The following is a 15,198-nucleotide window of genomic DNA, read 5'->3' as shown; positions in this document are numbered from 1 at the left end:
AGGGGAGTGACTACAAGGAGTGACGCTCAATAATAAAGATATTTCAGACTTGGATTAGATATTCATCCTCAGTCTGGAGGATATGATCTTGAAAAAAATATTCAGTTTAAAAAGCAGGATGATAAATACCTTTCTAGAGCTCTATCCAGGAGGTTATTATTCCTATCAAGGCCTTTATAAGCTCCAAAAATGTGAGCACAATCCTGCATGCTTGATATAAGCCTCAACAGATTTCTGTGGGAAAATGTTGAAGGGGGAGGGAAAAAAGTTCAGGCTCTTTATTTTCCCCCCTATTGAGATTAAATATAATCTTTTTAGTATATGCTCCAGTATTTTACTAAGCTTGTTTTTTGATGAGATTATTCAAAAACCAGCTCCTAGATTTTGAAGTTCCCATGCTACCTTCATTCCCCTGATGATATTCATGAGTAGAGAAGCCTTAACACTTCAAAGGCAAACCATTCAGCCCTCAAGACTGCATATAGGCCCAGTAAAACTAAAATTATCCATCCTTGATGTTGTAAAGACTTGTTCTCTATAGCTCCTTTTTAGGGGACTGTAACACAACCAGAGCTGTGCATTGAAATGGGCATATTATGAACTGGAAATGAGGATAAAATCTGCAACGGCTCCATGTGAAACTGCACAGTTTGGCTTTTGCAGACACTGATTCTGCTGCAGAGAGCACAGGGCAGCCTACTGCATGGTTATCCACAAAAGCCTTCTCTCTGGGCTGGAACAAACTGGTGCTGATGGAGCATCACAGTTCCCTCTGGGAGACATGGACTGGCTCCTCACTAATGGGAACTGCCATGAAACTCATTATGGAGCACGGCTCCTCCTGGACTGAGCTCAGCAGGGTTAATTTGGCTCAAAGCAGCCTCTCCCTCCTGCCATCCCCTCCTGGTGTTTCCCTCCCTGGGTCCCTGTCTGCAGACCCTGAGCTCCAGCAGCAGCACTCTAGCCACGGAGTGGGAGAAAAACAACCAAACCAAAAGCAGATTTTTTTTTTGCATCCCTTGGCAGCTGTGCTATGCCATAGTGACTTTTTTACAAACCAAAGCCCAGAGTCAGAGCCCATGGCTGCAGTAGGAAAAGGTGTGGTCCCAATTGCTGGGATCAGGGTGTGATGAGCCAGCAGAGGAAGCTGAATGCATTTGTCTGCCTGACTGTCTGGTTCTGCTGCTTCAGCTCAGCATTCCCAGAGTTTTGGGAGGTGGATTGAGGTGGATTTATTCCGCTGGCTGCTGCAGCCCTCTCGTGGCCACACTCCTGTTGCTGGGGAAGCACAGTCTGAAATTCTGCGTGTGAGAAGAGTGTCTTTTAAAAAGCAAAACAAATACTTATTAAACAGCAGGTTCACCAAAGAATAAATATATAAACAAATGGGACACTAAGGATGCTATTTATTCCAGGTGTACAAGCAGAGTTGTTGATAAACTACTTGCTTTTGAAGAATCAAAGGAAAAATTACATATAAAGCATTGATCAGCTGTGTTTTTAATGGGGTGCCCTGTTTCATCTCCCCAGCCTGTCACTAAACAGTCTGCTTTGAAGTGCTCCTTTTTTTGAGCATTTTCACATTGATTTACAATTTTGTGGGTATATTTTGTGCTCACAGGTGGGTCTTGCTGAGTATCTGCTTATTGGAAATGTGTCTGTCTGTGCAGGGGTGGAAAACCTCTTGGGCTGGGGAAGATCTGGGCAAACCTGTACTGTGCCAAATTTCTGCACCGACTAACAGGTAGATTTTTCTTTGAAGCTTGAAAAGCAAGCCTGTTTTATTGTACCTTTTGTTTTTCCTCTTAATCTACCAGGCAGAGACAAAGACACCACTGCTGATTGGATATAAACCATGGGAATTCATAGTGGAAGGGTAACACTGATGGGAGCAGTGCTGAGATCCTGTCTAACAGCCCAGCTGCTGGGAGCCAGCACCAGCAAAGGGGATGCCTGTGGAATAAACAACAGGATGGATCAAAGGGAAAAGCTTGTGCACAGGTATGGGGTACTCTGGAGGAGGTTGTCCAGTTCTGATTGACGTTTCTAGAACTGACAGCAATAGTACTTGCAGGTCAGGGTGCCTCAGTCCTGCCAGGGAGATGATATCATGCTGCTGTTTTCCCATTATTTTGCTCATTTTTCCTGTTACAGTAGTTTCAGGAGAAATGGCTGCATTTCAAAAAGATATGATAAAACCCAAACCTAAAAAATACCCAAAATCCCCAAAGGACAGAGTGGGGACACAATGATTCCAGAGGCTCATTACCTTTTCAGGATGATGCTGCCCCTGGCAGTAACTGCATTCAGTTTTAGCAGGATCAGCAGGACTCTGGGTGACAGTGACATGGAATGCCTTGCAAGCCAGTGTGACAACCCATGTGTTCATGGTGCTGGAAGAAGCCATTTGACCCACACCACACCTCCACCTGAGCCCCTCCAGGTGCACACAGGTGTGTCCTACCCACCTTAAGCATGGAAAAATCAGACATAGAGATAGATGGCTTCTGTGCCTGCAGCTATTTCCCACCTGAGCTGGGTTTTCCCCCCTCAGAGCTGTTTGCAATGAGGCTGCTGACACTGCAGGCAGCTTTCCCCATGTGCTCAGTCCAAGGTCTGCACAGCACCACAGTGCCAAATGCAGATCCAAACCTCACTGGCATCCTGAGTGGCATTTCCCTTTGGAGCTGGCTGCCCTGGCAGCACCTCCTTCCGCCCCCTGAACAACTCAAGACCCTTGGGAAATGGTTTTAACTTACCTATATTAACATTTAACCCACATTACACCAGATTTTAGTGCTGTTGGTTCTGTTTTGCTGTGCTGCAGTGATGCTGCTCCAAGAGAGCCAAGCTGCCTCCCAGGGCTGCAGCACAAGGACAAGCTGCAGCTCTCTCCCAGCTCATCCACATCCTCAGGCTCATCTTTCTCACTTACAAGAAACCCTTAATGCCTTCCATAAAATGGTACTTTGCATATTTTTTGGTTTTTTAACTCAATGACCTCTTTGCTCTTCATTTTCTATAACCCCACATGTGCAGAACCAGATGTGACTTTTTTTTGTTTTAAGATTGCTTTTATTTTATATGGAGACAAACAGTAGTAAGAAAGTAACAAAATTAATGTGTGCTTGAAAGAGCACAGGGCTAGTATCATCCTGGGTTCCAAAACATTCTCCTAACAAAAAGGCTGATAAATTTTTAAGACATGTCTATATTGTGAGATGCTGAGAGACTTGGGGCAGTAAATGTCTATGCTAATAAAACCACGTGAAATAGCCTAGTGCAGAGCAACTTGCAGTTCAGGCCTGGGTGCAGTGCCATTACCTGGGTGCAAAGCAGCAGGGACATCTTGCTGGTTTTGTCCTGGTGATGCCTCAGGTTTTAGCTTTTGTATTTTTCAGATTCTGTGCTGCTTTAGTGTGAACTTTTGAGCTTCATATTAGGGGATGGTGAGCTCTCTTCACAGAGTAGGGAGACAAAACAATTCCTTCTCTACCTGGGGACCAAGGACAAATGATCCAAATCTCAGCCCCAAGAGCATAAACAACATGGACTGAAGAGAGAAAAACAAGAAGGATGGGACTGAATAATCTAAAGCTGTAATTGGACAATTAACTCCAATTTGCAAATGGAGCAGAATTTATAAAAGTGAGAAACCCCGTGACCAGTCAGACATTTTGTGACCATTTTGGTTCATCTTGGATGCAGCCCTGGCTGGGCTCTTGTGCTACCCAAGGTGGATCCACTGAGGCCTCCTAATAAATCCCTACTTTATTCTTTAACTGTCTAGCCTCTGTTCTAGGTCAGCCTTCACAATTCATCGGTTTCTGGTGACCCAGAGGGGACAGAAGGCATCAGCGGCACACACGGCAGCAGCAGCAGCAGCAGCAGCAGCAGCACTGTGCCTGTCCAGCACAGGCGCCGCCAGCCCCTCACAGCCGCCCAGGCCGCGCACACCCGTCCGTGGCTGTGCAAACGTGCTGCCCACACAAAGTACAACTCCCACTGAAAGCACAGGCAGGATGCACGGTGTTAAAAACAAGTCCGGGCACGCTGCGGGCTCTAGGACTCCACGACGATCATGCTGAGGTTGTTGCTGAAGATGACCCTGCCGTCCCTGGTGCTGCTGCACTCGGGCTGGCGCAGGGCCGCCTGCAGCCGCCGCCGCAGCGCCGGCGGGGCCGTGCCCAGGAAGTTCTTGGTGCCCGTCAGGAAATCCATCATGCGGCCGCCCACCGCGTCCCCCTCGGTGAAGCACTCGGTGATGTCCCAGCCCGAGGGCAGCTCGTAGACGCGGTGCTGCACGCCCAGGCTCTGCAGCACCTCGGTGATGCCGCTGCAGGTGATGTAGTGGCCGCTGTCGGTGGCGGGCAGGCAGTCCCTGTGCTTCTTCCACAGGCTGGCCCAGCCACTGCTGTCTGCCGGGGCACCAGGGAAGGTTATTTTAGCAAAGCCAAAGCAGTCAAACACCGGCTAATCAACTATGAAACGAGCTGGAAAAGCTCCCTCACTGCTGGCCCAGCCCTTGACAGGGCGGGAGGAGAGCTTTCCCCTTACTCGAGACTACTCATAAATATCTGCACCTCATAGAACACTGGTTTCCCTCAGGCCTCCCTCCAAAAGTGTCCTGTTTAGAGGAAACTCCCAGGAGATGCCTCCAGCTCTGAATTTGTCCAGAAGGAAGGGTACACACAGAGGTACCGATGTGCTGAGCCTGAACATCCCGTGCCACCTCTTAACTGTGCCTTGGCCAAAGCAGTGCAGATGTTTTCACACATCAAGCCTCAATTATTAAGTGCTCATTGAACAATACATACCTCAAATACACAGCAAGGGAAACAGCCTACAGGCAATGTGAGAGGCAGTTTTTATGGGGAACATGGGAGTTTGTGCTTTTCCCACCATACTGTGAGCTGGGGATTCATGAATGGCACAAGGGATGAAACACTCAATTCTTTTAAGTGCTATCATGTTGTGCCTCTTTTTTCCTGTCCTGCCACAAAGCCTGAAGCTCTCAGCAGCATCTGCTGTCCTTCTGGGCTCTGGGTCATTGCTGTACAAAGACCCCTAAGGATGAGTCCACCCAAAGCTCAGGTTGTTTTTATCCAGTGCTGATTTCACTATGAGGAAGGATGGACAGCCACACTTCTCTCTACTACATCAATTCTATAAGCAGGGAAGCAAGAGCACAAAGGCTGTGCCTAAGTGGCCCCATCAGACACTGGGCCCCAAGGCTAAGCCCAAGATTGCATTCTCCATATGAAATCCAGCATTTTTTTTTTTTTTAGTTATTTACTATAGAATAAGCACCACTGACATCCCCAGATAAATATCTGTGGCTCTCAAACTTCAAATATCTTCAAAACTCCAGCAATGGAGCAAAAAAATACGAGGTCTCCCTTACCTGACAAAATTATGATCAGGAGTTTACCATGATGGTCAAGGCAGCTGTGGAAAAACTTGATAGTACTGGGAATATCCTCCACACGGTACAGCATCTAGAAGAGACAGTGGCACACAGCCATTATTCCTCCTCCACAGTGCAATGACCCTCCAAAGGCTTAAATTCTTTCTCTTAGAGATGTTTTAAATTCTGTTCCAGATGCTTCCCAGCCTTTCCTGATTCCACATGCTCATTTAGGGACACCTCACAGCACTGAGCATTGCCAGCTTTGGTGTTTGTAGTGCTTCTGCAGAATTGCTGTGGGAGAGAAGTGCTCAGCTCTGGTCATAAATTCAAGCATAGAGCAGAACTGGAGGGGGTAGTTAAATCCAATAGCCCTGTGTTAAAGCAATGGCCATTACCTGGATCATATGGATGAAGTCAAATTTCTTATGTGTGCCTCTCTCCTTCACCTGCTGTTCATACTCCAAGGAAGTGAGCTGGTGCCAAATAAAAGAAACATTCTGCAGGTCTGGAGCTTGATTCACCAGCTCTGTTTCAAAAAGTAGAAGAAAACCCTGAATTTCATAAAATAGCAGAAAAACTCATCATTCAAATGGATGGTCCTTGCTATAACCCAGGCAGCAGGTGTAGCCTTACCTTTGTAAGCTGCCACGTGCTGTGGGTTGGGCTCCACAATCTCATTGTCAATGAAGACCCCTGGGTGCACAGCCTGCAGTATCCTGATCATTTTCAAATCCTGCTCACCTATTCAATAAACACAAAGCAGGTAAATGCAATGGAAGGATGTCAGTGCACCACTCCTGCCAGGAAATCCCCCAGCAGAAGTGAGGCATGTTCTGCTTTGTGGCTCATGTGGCAGAGCCTGGTGATAGTCCTACCATGGCACTGTACTGCTCAGGCTGACAGAGAGGTGCAGAGGAGCCTGAGAAGAAGGCAGAGACAAGCAGCAGCACAAAATCTGCTAATGGCAATACCCTGAATCGTGGGACAGACAGGCCAAAAGAATCACAGCTCACTGTTTACAAAAATAACCATGAAACAATTTTCAACAACCCCACAAAGTCTGAATGGGTGCAAGGAGGCAGCTGACACAGCTGCATGGCTTTGGGGCTGCCACAGGGACACAGTGGCTGCTGTGACACAGCCCCAGCACCTGGGGAACTGCATCACAAGAGAAAAGACCCACTGACATGCAGAATCCTGGATCCTCCGTCTTTGGAGATTGTCCACATGGCCTCAGCCCAGGGCATCAATTAACTGATGGTTATCTTGGAAATACAGGTAGAGACTCACATATCTGTGTGGAAGTGCCCTGCAAATTTAGCTATTGGTGCTCCTGTGTGATCTCTGCGGAGCAAGCAGCAGTCTGTCCTCCTGTTCTAGGAAATTTCCAGCCTCCTTTGAGGTGATACAGGTCATGCTGCTTACTTCCCAGAAAAGCCAAGTGTATGAGTCCCCCTGGTTAACTTCAAACTAAGTAAATAAACAGCACATGTGACCACCTTGATGAGACCTCTGCAAGAATCCTGTCTGTAGCTGATGGTGGGGCCTAAAAATAGTCCTTGCAAATGTCACACAGAGAGGTCTTGATACGAGATCCTGCATCCTCCCTGCTCTTTCAGCTGATGTACCAGCCACGGGAAGAGCTGCCATCCTTGGCAGGTGCTGCAGTACATAGAATTCAGGGAAGGAAATATCAGCCATGCCAGCACTACTGGGACATCTGAGGAAGGAGGAGTCTTTTGAAGTGAGAAAAAAAATACCCCAGGCCCGTGAGGAATGCAGTGGCAGCAGGGCAGGGCTGGCCAAAGGCTCAAGGGAGGAGGCTGAGGCTGCATCCATTGAAGAAAGGTACTGGGACCAATATTGCTGACAGGAAGGCAGATCCCAATAGCAAGCAGCTGAATCATTAGTGACAGTCCTGGGTGCCAGTGCCTAAGTGCCTGGTTTGGGGAGCAGCAGCCCTTGGAGCTGCCTGCAGGCTTGGGGCAGGGCCAGAGTCAGAGCATCGCTGCCCCGTGCCCTGGAGCCACTGATGGAGGCAAATGGGTGCACCTACAGCAGGTGGATGTCTTAAAAGCTGCTTAAGTCTGGAGGTTTTTTCACTCCATCTCTGTAAAATTCCTTAATGCAGTGTTTGCAGGTAATAACATCTTCAACCAGGGTGTCTGTAAAAACAAGCAGTAAAATAACAGCACTCTAGGGCAGGAACTTCTCTGCTGCAGCATTCCCTGCCAGCAACAGCCCTCCAGCACTGACCACAGCAAGGCTGGGACGGGACTGGAACCTCTCTGGAACTCGAAAGTTCCAGCTCAGAGTTCAACCAGCCATGAGGAAACGTGGGGTGAGTGAAAAAACGTGATTTGGAGCACAACAGAGGCTTTCAGGATGTGGAGTCGGCCACTAATCCCCATTAATATTTTCATCAACTAAACTAATTCTGGGGGCTCTGTGAAACCAGAGTCCACCTCTGAAAAGGTCAGGGATCAGATATAACCTTTTACTTGGTGCCATTCCAGCTCACTCCCTGCCCAGCCCCAGCTCTTGCAGACGTGGGTACAGGTCTGGACCCTTGTCCTGGCATCATCCAGGAAACACAGGAAATTTTAGAGGGTTTGTTTTTCCATTAAAACCTCCTCTGAAGAGGACATAAGGAAAATTAAGGATGATGCTAAAAGTTCATTTCCCCCTTGTGCTTTTGTGGAGTCAGAATTTCTGTTTTATATTACTTAATGAAAATAGAGGGTAATTGAGAACTGAATCATTTCTTCCTGCTTGGTTTCTCATATGCTCCAACATATTCCCAGTTGAGGAAAACAATCAGATGCTAATTTTCTCTTACTCAGGAAAACAAAACCAAAAAAAGTGAGAAAAATGCTTTCATTTGAAAGTATTAGCACTTAAAATTCAGCTGAAAATACTTTTCAAAGCAGAAGTAAACTCTGACAAATCAAACCACTGCTTCTTTTCTCTACTCTTTATTTTCTCCCAGGTTCCCTCGGAGCAAAGTTGGCTGTTTCACCACTTTTTTGTTTTGTTGGTTTGGCTTTTTTTAAACACAAATGCATTTAGAACAACTTTAAAGCTATTTTTCCAAAGGATAGGATTCTCTCTGGGGAAAAATATCATTTGCAGTTAAACCCTACTTATCACTGGGTAAAAACACAGCAGTAACAAAGAAACATGTCTTGAAAAAGCTGATGCAGCTTTGCATCAGCTAATGGTTGTGGCCAGGTGATTTTGCACTGCTGAGAGCAGGGCACTGCCCAGCCTTGGCCTCTGGGATCCCTAAAAGCAAAGCAAAAGGAGATATCCCTTCAGGGGGGATGGTCTAAGGCAGGTTTTTGGGTGGAAAGAACCTCTCCAATGTCTCTAATTCTCTCCAACAAGGTTTGAAGATGCTCTTGTACCTAACCAGAAGGAGGAGTCCTTGCTTTGAGGCAAATGAAGTCAGGTGGGAGTCACCAAGAGGCAGAAACTGAGCTAAAAACACATTTCTCACTGCCCAGAAAGATCTGAGCAGCAGTGTTTCAGAAGGGAGATGGAGAGGGAAGGAAGGGAAGGAGCACTCCTCTTATCCCAGCTCCACTCTTCCTTCTGCCCTTCTGCCCTTCTGCAGGAAATGCTGCCATTAATGTCTGAGTAACCCTCAGTGCCCAATTTTCCAGCATCTCCTTCTGCTGCCCACAGGTCCCCCCATGCCCCATCCCCACACTCCTCACCTGTGCCACTCCCAACTCCCAGAACGCTGAGGGTCGATTTTCCAGTGCCCAGACTGAAAGGATAAATACACATATACACATACACACAAAGAAATAAAATTACTTAACCTCACTGTGTCACACCACTTCATGTTTTCATTCTTACAGCCTGGAAATTTTCGTGTTATGCACATGAATTGGGACAGAAATTTGATCACCCCTTTTGAGCCTGGTGATAACCAGCGTGGCTCAGCCAGCTCATATTTCAAAGTACAGTAGGCACCACGGTGCAGAGTTTCTCACCCTTTGCCAAGGAGATTTCTTCAGGCTGTGGCTGGCAAAAAAAGCCTCTGGGAAGCCCAGGGCAAAGGGGCTGTCCCTGACTGGGATGGCACTGCTGGGGAAGCAGGGACAAAAGTGAGCTGGGGAAAACCTTGTCTGCCTCAGGAGGTAATATTGGATATAAATACCCAGAAAAGGCAAAACCATGAAGCTATTCAGGAGACTAGAAATCACCTCTTATTGACATTAATCCTGGATTGAAATTAGGAGGGTCTGAATCTTCAATCATTTTTTACCTTAAAAAAATTGCTTATTAAAATACTCCAGTCACATGCTTCCTAGCAGAATATTTAATAACAGCCAAGGGATTGAGTTTCCCAAGCACAGTCTCAGGAGGCACCACAGCAGTGATTCCACAGGAATGGGATGAGCAGCAAGTCCTGAAGGGTGTGAGCAAGTCCAGGGGCCTTGGCCCTAGTGAGGGTCAAGACCCTTTGACAAACCCAAAATCAGCATCCTAGAATGCCACAATTTTGTCCATGATTTAAATTCACAATTAAAATTTCTTAACGTAATCTTCAATGATTATTATTTTATTATATATATATATATATATATATATATATATATATATCTGATCTGTAGAATAAAAATTTGCCTGCCTAACCTTTTCTTCTCAATGGAGAAAAATACAGTTCCTATGGCATCCAAAAATTAACCAGATTTGAAAGAACTTTCTTGTGCTTTGGATCTAGGCTGTTCTGAAGCTGTCTGCAGTTATCCAGCCTTAAGATATTACATCAATACTTTACAAAACTGATTATCATTTGGTACTTAAGCAATGCAAATCGACTTAGGATAGAAATAAGGAGGTCTTAGGGGATTGGGAAAACCACAAATTAGCCACTAGGAGAGAATTAGAGATGTGTTTCTGTTTGGAGGGATGTGATGAAGTCCCAAAAGCAGGGAGAGAGCACAAGAAAGCTTTCTTTCAGGAAAAAAAAAAAAAAAAAAAAAAAAAAAAAAAAAAAAAAACCAAAAAAAAAAACCAAAACCAAAAACAAACAACCAAAACCACCTAATTTTAATCTTCAGAAAAGCAGCTAATGAAAAGAGATGGACATGAGAACGAGGTCTTGAGTCTTTCCTTAACATAAGCTGAGGCAGCACAGTGTATTAATTGAAACAGCACTTACTCTGGAGTCATTAAACAGAATATCCTAAAAACCACAAGTAGGGGACTTAAAACTGAAAAGCATTTAAAGTTCATTCCTGCCCCCAAAAAAGTTTTTGCTGGCTCCCAGGATAACAGATGGCTTTCCCACCTTGGGGGAAGTGCTCCTTACCCAGCCACGATGGTGGGCATTTGTTCCCTGTTGAACTCATCCATGCACTGGTGCTCTGTTGAGTGCTCCAAAAACGACTTAAAGGCCTCCACATACTCCTCAGCTGTGAGGCTTCTCATGGAAGGGATCATGTAGAGCTCTTGGGAAACAAACATGGGTTGCATGTTAGAGGCTTTGGGGCATGTGAAGGGTCAAAGCACTTACCTCATGGGAGAAACCCAACCTAACCAACAGGAGCCAGGAATTTGGGAAAACGATGCAGAGGAGGCACTTTCCAACCTGTTCACACTCAGGGCTCAAAAACTATTCTTGGGCACCCTTTCATATCAGCAGGTTTGATAAGTGACTCATCATTACAGGACAGCCTGAGCAAAGTGTCTCCAAAATGTTTAGCCAGATGTGGGGAGCTCTGTTTGCAAGGGATGGAACTGGAAGGGTTTTCTGGAAGACTAAAGAAAAGGTGAAGAGAGTCACACGGTGGGTCCAAACCTGTGGCTATCACTGGTGCCCATGCTGGACAGAGTGACTGAGGGGGGCAGCTCTTGGCACACCTCCCAGGAGGGGTGATGCAACACAAACACTGCCACCTGCAGCTGAAGCAAATATAGTCCACCCTGTGCATCTCACTTGTGACTCTGGACAGCAAGGGACTGAAATGGGCTGCCAGGGAGGGGAATTCCCTGCTGGGACCTGCAGCTCGTGGCCAGGAGGGCAACTGATGGCAAAACATTTCACTGAATGGGCTCCTGTTCAAATGTGGGTGACTGACACCAAGATCTCTCCCTCTGAGCCAAAACCCAGGGATACTCGAGGGGTTCCAAGCAATTTTTGCAAAGTCTCCCTTTCCTGCTGTCCCATCCTAAAGACAGGGCAGCTGCCAGGGCACAGGCTCTGGCCAGCTGCTCAGGGCTGAGGAGCAAAGGCAGGACTAAGGGAAGGTGCCCTGCTGTGCTGGGTCTGTCTCAGATCAATGCTGAAAAGGCATCATTCAATGGGGGAAAAATCAGCTATTCCTCTTCAATGAAATGAGGATGAAGGACAGGGCTTGGCAGAATATTTTCATCCCCATTTTTGCCTTTCAAAGAGTTGCATTTTTATCACCTGCTTTTAGTTACCCCTAGTAAGAGAACCATGTGTCTCATCCAGGACACTGCAATCTCAAATTGAATGGCTCTGCTGTTTCCAAAACTACATGTCCTTGGCAGCTGTGTTCCTGGTCCAGCCCCATTGGAGGTAAAGACATCAATGTCTGTCCCCAACTCTTTGAACTCTAATATAAACTGAAATAACCTGAATTGCAGTCAGATTACCATCCTGCTTCTTTCTCTTTTTTTTTTTTTTTTTACAATCTCTAACTCCAAAAGAATGCAAACATGTTTGTAGTGATAGCAACCTGAGTGGGCATTTTACTTTAATTCCTTTTTTTCTTTTTTTTTTCTCCCAAATACCTGAATTATCGTGTGGTGTTGTCAGAATCTCTGCTTCAAAGTTCATGCTGGGGAAACTATTCCTGTAAGGAAAGTATAGCACTTCAGTTATTTGAAGAACCTGTATGCTTTTTTGAAGCTGCACTGAAAATGCAGAACAAAGGAAAGATGCTCCAGGACAAACTTTCCTCTGTTGATAATCCATAATTTATTTTGTTCTTTTTTACTAGAGAAAGCAAAAATTTCTTTGTAGCTGATCATAGCCATAGGATCCTAGAGTCAATAAAAGAGGTTGGGTTGGAAGGGACCTCAAAACTCATCTTGTTCCAATCACCTGCCATGGGCAGAGACACCTTCCACTATCCCAGGTTTCTCCAAGCCCTTTCCAAGCTGGCCTTGGACACTTTCAGGGATGGGGCATCCACAACTGGCCACTGCTCCAGTGTTTGTCTGAGATGTGCTGTGGAGGTTTTCATACCCCTGCAGAACCATTAACCAGTCATTGCAGCTGAAGGCATCAGACTCACATTTTCCTTTCTTCATTTTCCTTTGACAATGTGCCTCATACATAAAACAGGAGTGAGGCAAAAAGGAAGGGATGCATTTAAATTGGAACAAGGACCTCACTTCTGCAAACACAGGCTTGGGATGAGGCTGTCTATGCAAAGGGCAGAGTCACCTCCTGGGTAACCACATTTCGAGATGCACAGCAAGCGTTAGGGGTGATATCCTCTATAATGTGTTTAGACACACCAAGGCTTTGCTGTTAGAAAATGCCTCAGGGCAGGCAGTCTGAGATAGCAGATCCCAGCCCAATAGTCTCCTCTGCCAAGGAAAAAAATCCCAAGTGAAGAAAAAAACAAGCAGGAGGTGGAAAAGTAAAGAAGGGAGTTTGTAGTGGGGCTTTGAGATACAAATATGTAGGGACCATGCTGGCCATGTGGCAAGGAAGTAGCCACGTGCAAATACTGCAATGCTTTGGTCAATGAAGGCAAGAAAATACTGAGAGATCCCAGAAGTCTGAGACACTGGAGCACTTCCAGAGTCCTGCAAGAGCAGCTGATTTCATCTGAGTTCAGTGCCAAAGTCATGTAACTCATGTCCATGGGGTGTGTCTCTCTTCCACCACCTTGACCTCACCTCTCCCCAGGAAAGACTTCTCAGAAGCTCATCAGGAAGAGGCCAGAACCAGCCCACGTCCATCATCTCCAGCTTGGCTGCAGCCAATCCCTCCAATTTCCACTCAAACCTCCAACCTCTTCCATCTCTGCCCACCAAAACCCCAAGGGCTATTTTGTCCCCTCAGCTGGGTGAGCCCAGCAAGGTGCTTTTCAGAGTAAATCTCCCACTCAAATGCCGAAGAGTAGCATAGCTTTTCCTGTGCAGGGAGGAACAGCTTTGGACGTGAATTCCATTTCTGACAGGTCAAGTGTTTCCAGCCATGCCAGGAGACCTGCCAGGAGAGCTGAACAGACTTCAGCACAAGCATTCACCAGCACAGATGATGCCAAGATCTCTTCCACTGACACTTTTGCCATTTTGCCAGGCAGGGGTTAGATTTGAGACTGATTAACACTTGTTGCTGGGAAGGTGAAACAGGAACAAATGGACTTCCTCTAAAATCTGGTTAAAATCCAGACCAGGTCCTAAAATTTGCAAATAGCATTTTGGTCTGGTCCTGCCCACCCCAGGACCCCAATACCCAGGACTGAGGGAAGGGACTGCCAGGGAGCAGGATGCCCATGGGCAGCTGGTCCTGCCACAGCTCCCAGCTAAGACTGAGCTTGCAAGGTAAACCTCTTCCCTCCATGAGCAGAGCTGGGTGCAACATGGACAGCAGCTGCAGGGAAGTCACATTACTACTTTAGGTGATGCAGCCTCTTTAGTTGAAAAAGTTTTCTGTAGGAAGACAAACTGCAAGAATATCTTCATAACTCATTAGCTTCATTATTCCTAAACTTAGGCTGTGGAGGGGCTAAAGCTCTCCCCCTTAGCCCCCATCCTTCCCAGGACACGGGCACATCTGCTGCTCCTCCCACCTCCCGCACACCCATCTGTGACACAGAGCCAGCAGGTGGGGAGCACCATCCCGCTCCCTGCCGGTACCTCTTCAGCTCCGGAGCCGGCTCCATGCTGGGCTGGATCTGTGCCGGGACGCGGGGCTGGGCTGATGATCCCCGTGGGTCCGGACACGGGGCTGGGCTGATGATCCCCGTGGGTCCGGACACGGGGCTGGGCTGATGATCCCCGTGGGTCCGGACACGGGGCTGGGCTGATGATCCTCGTGGGTCCGGACACGGGGCTGGGCTGATGATCCCCGTGGGTCCGGACACGCTACGGTTCCGTGACCCGCAGCGGGCCGGGGCCGGACTCAGCCAGCCCAGTCCAGCATGTCCCGCACGGCTCGGCTCGGCTCGGCTCTGCCGGACCTGTGGGGACAGCAGCGTCACCGGGGCAGGGACAGGGGGAAACCCGAGCCCCGGGGGCAGAGCGCGGCCGCAGCGTGTTCTCATGGAGCGGGGCAGACACGAGGGACACCCTGGGACTGCCGAACCTTCGGAGCCGGAGTGGCAGTGGCTGAGGGTGTGAGCCGGGCGGAGCGGGCACCTTTCCGTCCCCTTTTTAGGGTGCTGTGAGCCCGGTCTGTCCTTCCTGCTCGCCGCCCGGGGCAGGAGGGAGGGAGCGCTTCCCTGCATCCTTGCGGCGCTGCTGCCTGGGGGATGCGCTGGGAGATCCCTGCCTTCCCCAGGGATCTGTTGGCTGCCCGGAGACCTGAGCAAGCGATTGTTCCGTCTGTCACTCAGGGGGAATGGGGCTCAGTGGCAGAAACTCTAGCGAGCACTGCAGCCCCGGCAGCCTGGCACCCCCTGTCCTGCCCCACGCAGCCAGGATGGGGCAGTGAGCTCAGCCTGCTCACTCTGCTTGCTATCCACAGGGATTAGAAAGCAAGGAAATATTTTTGGGGACAGATATCCGGGGCAGAGGTGTCTGGAGGTCCCCACGAAGATGCAGTGATCGCTGTTTGAAGTACAGAA

At 47.8% G+C, this 15,198-nt stretch overlaps 1 protein-coding gene across 1 annotated transcript; it reads right to left on the bottom strand.

The window, feature by feature from the left end:
• Positions 1-3,033: 3,033 nt before the first annotated feature.
• On the bottom strand, positions 3,034-14,572 carry LOC118689179 (carnosine N-methyltransferase 2-like). The gene is made up of 8 exons (XM_036387303.2): positions 14,270-14,572; positions 12,185-12,246; positions 10,737-10,875; positions 9,130-9,182; positions 6,044-6,151; positions 5,806-5,936; positions 5,405-5,498; positions 3,034-4,418 (listed from the first exon to the last, which is right to left on the bottom strand). Exons 1-8 carry the CDS (start codon positions 14,293-14,295, stop codon positions 4,063-4,065), a joined length of 969 nt encoding a protein of 322 aa, XP_036243196.1. The 5' UTR covers positions 14,296-14,572; the 3' UTR covers positions 3,034-4,062.
• Between the last annotated feature and the right edge of the window lie 626 nt (positions 14,573-15,198).

The sequence above is a fragment of the Molothrus ater genome, chromosome 7, assembly GCF_012460135.2.
Source record: "Molothrus ater isolate BHLD 08-10-18 breed brown headed cowbird chromosome 7, BPBGC_Mater_1.1, whole genome shotgun sequence".
Lineage (NCBI taxonomy): Eukaryota > Metazoa > Chordata > Aves > Passeriformes > Icteridae > Molothrus > Molothrus ater.
This window is presented reverse-complemented; position numbering and strand designations above follow the sequence as displayed.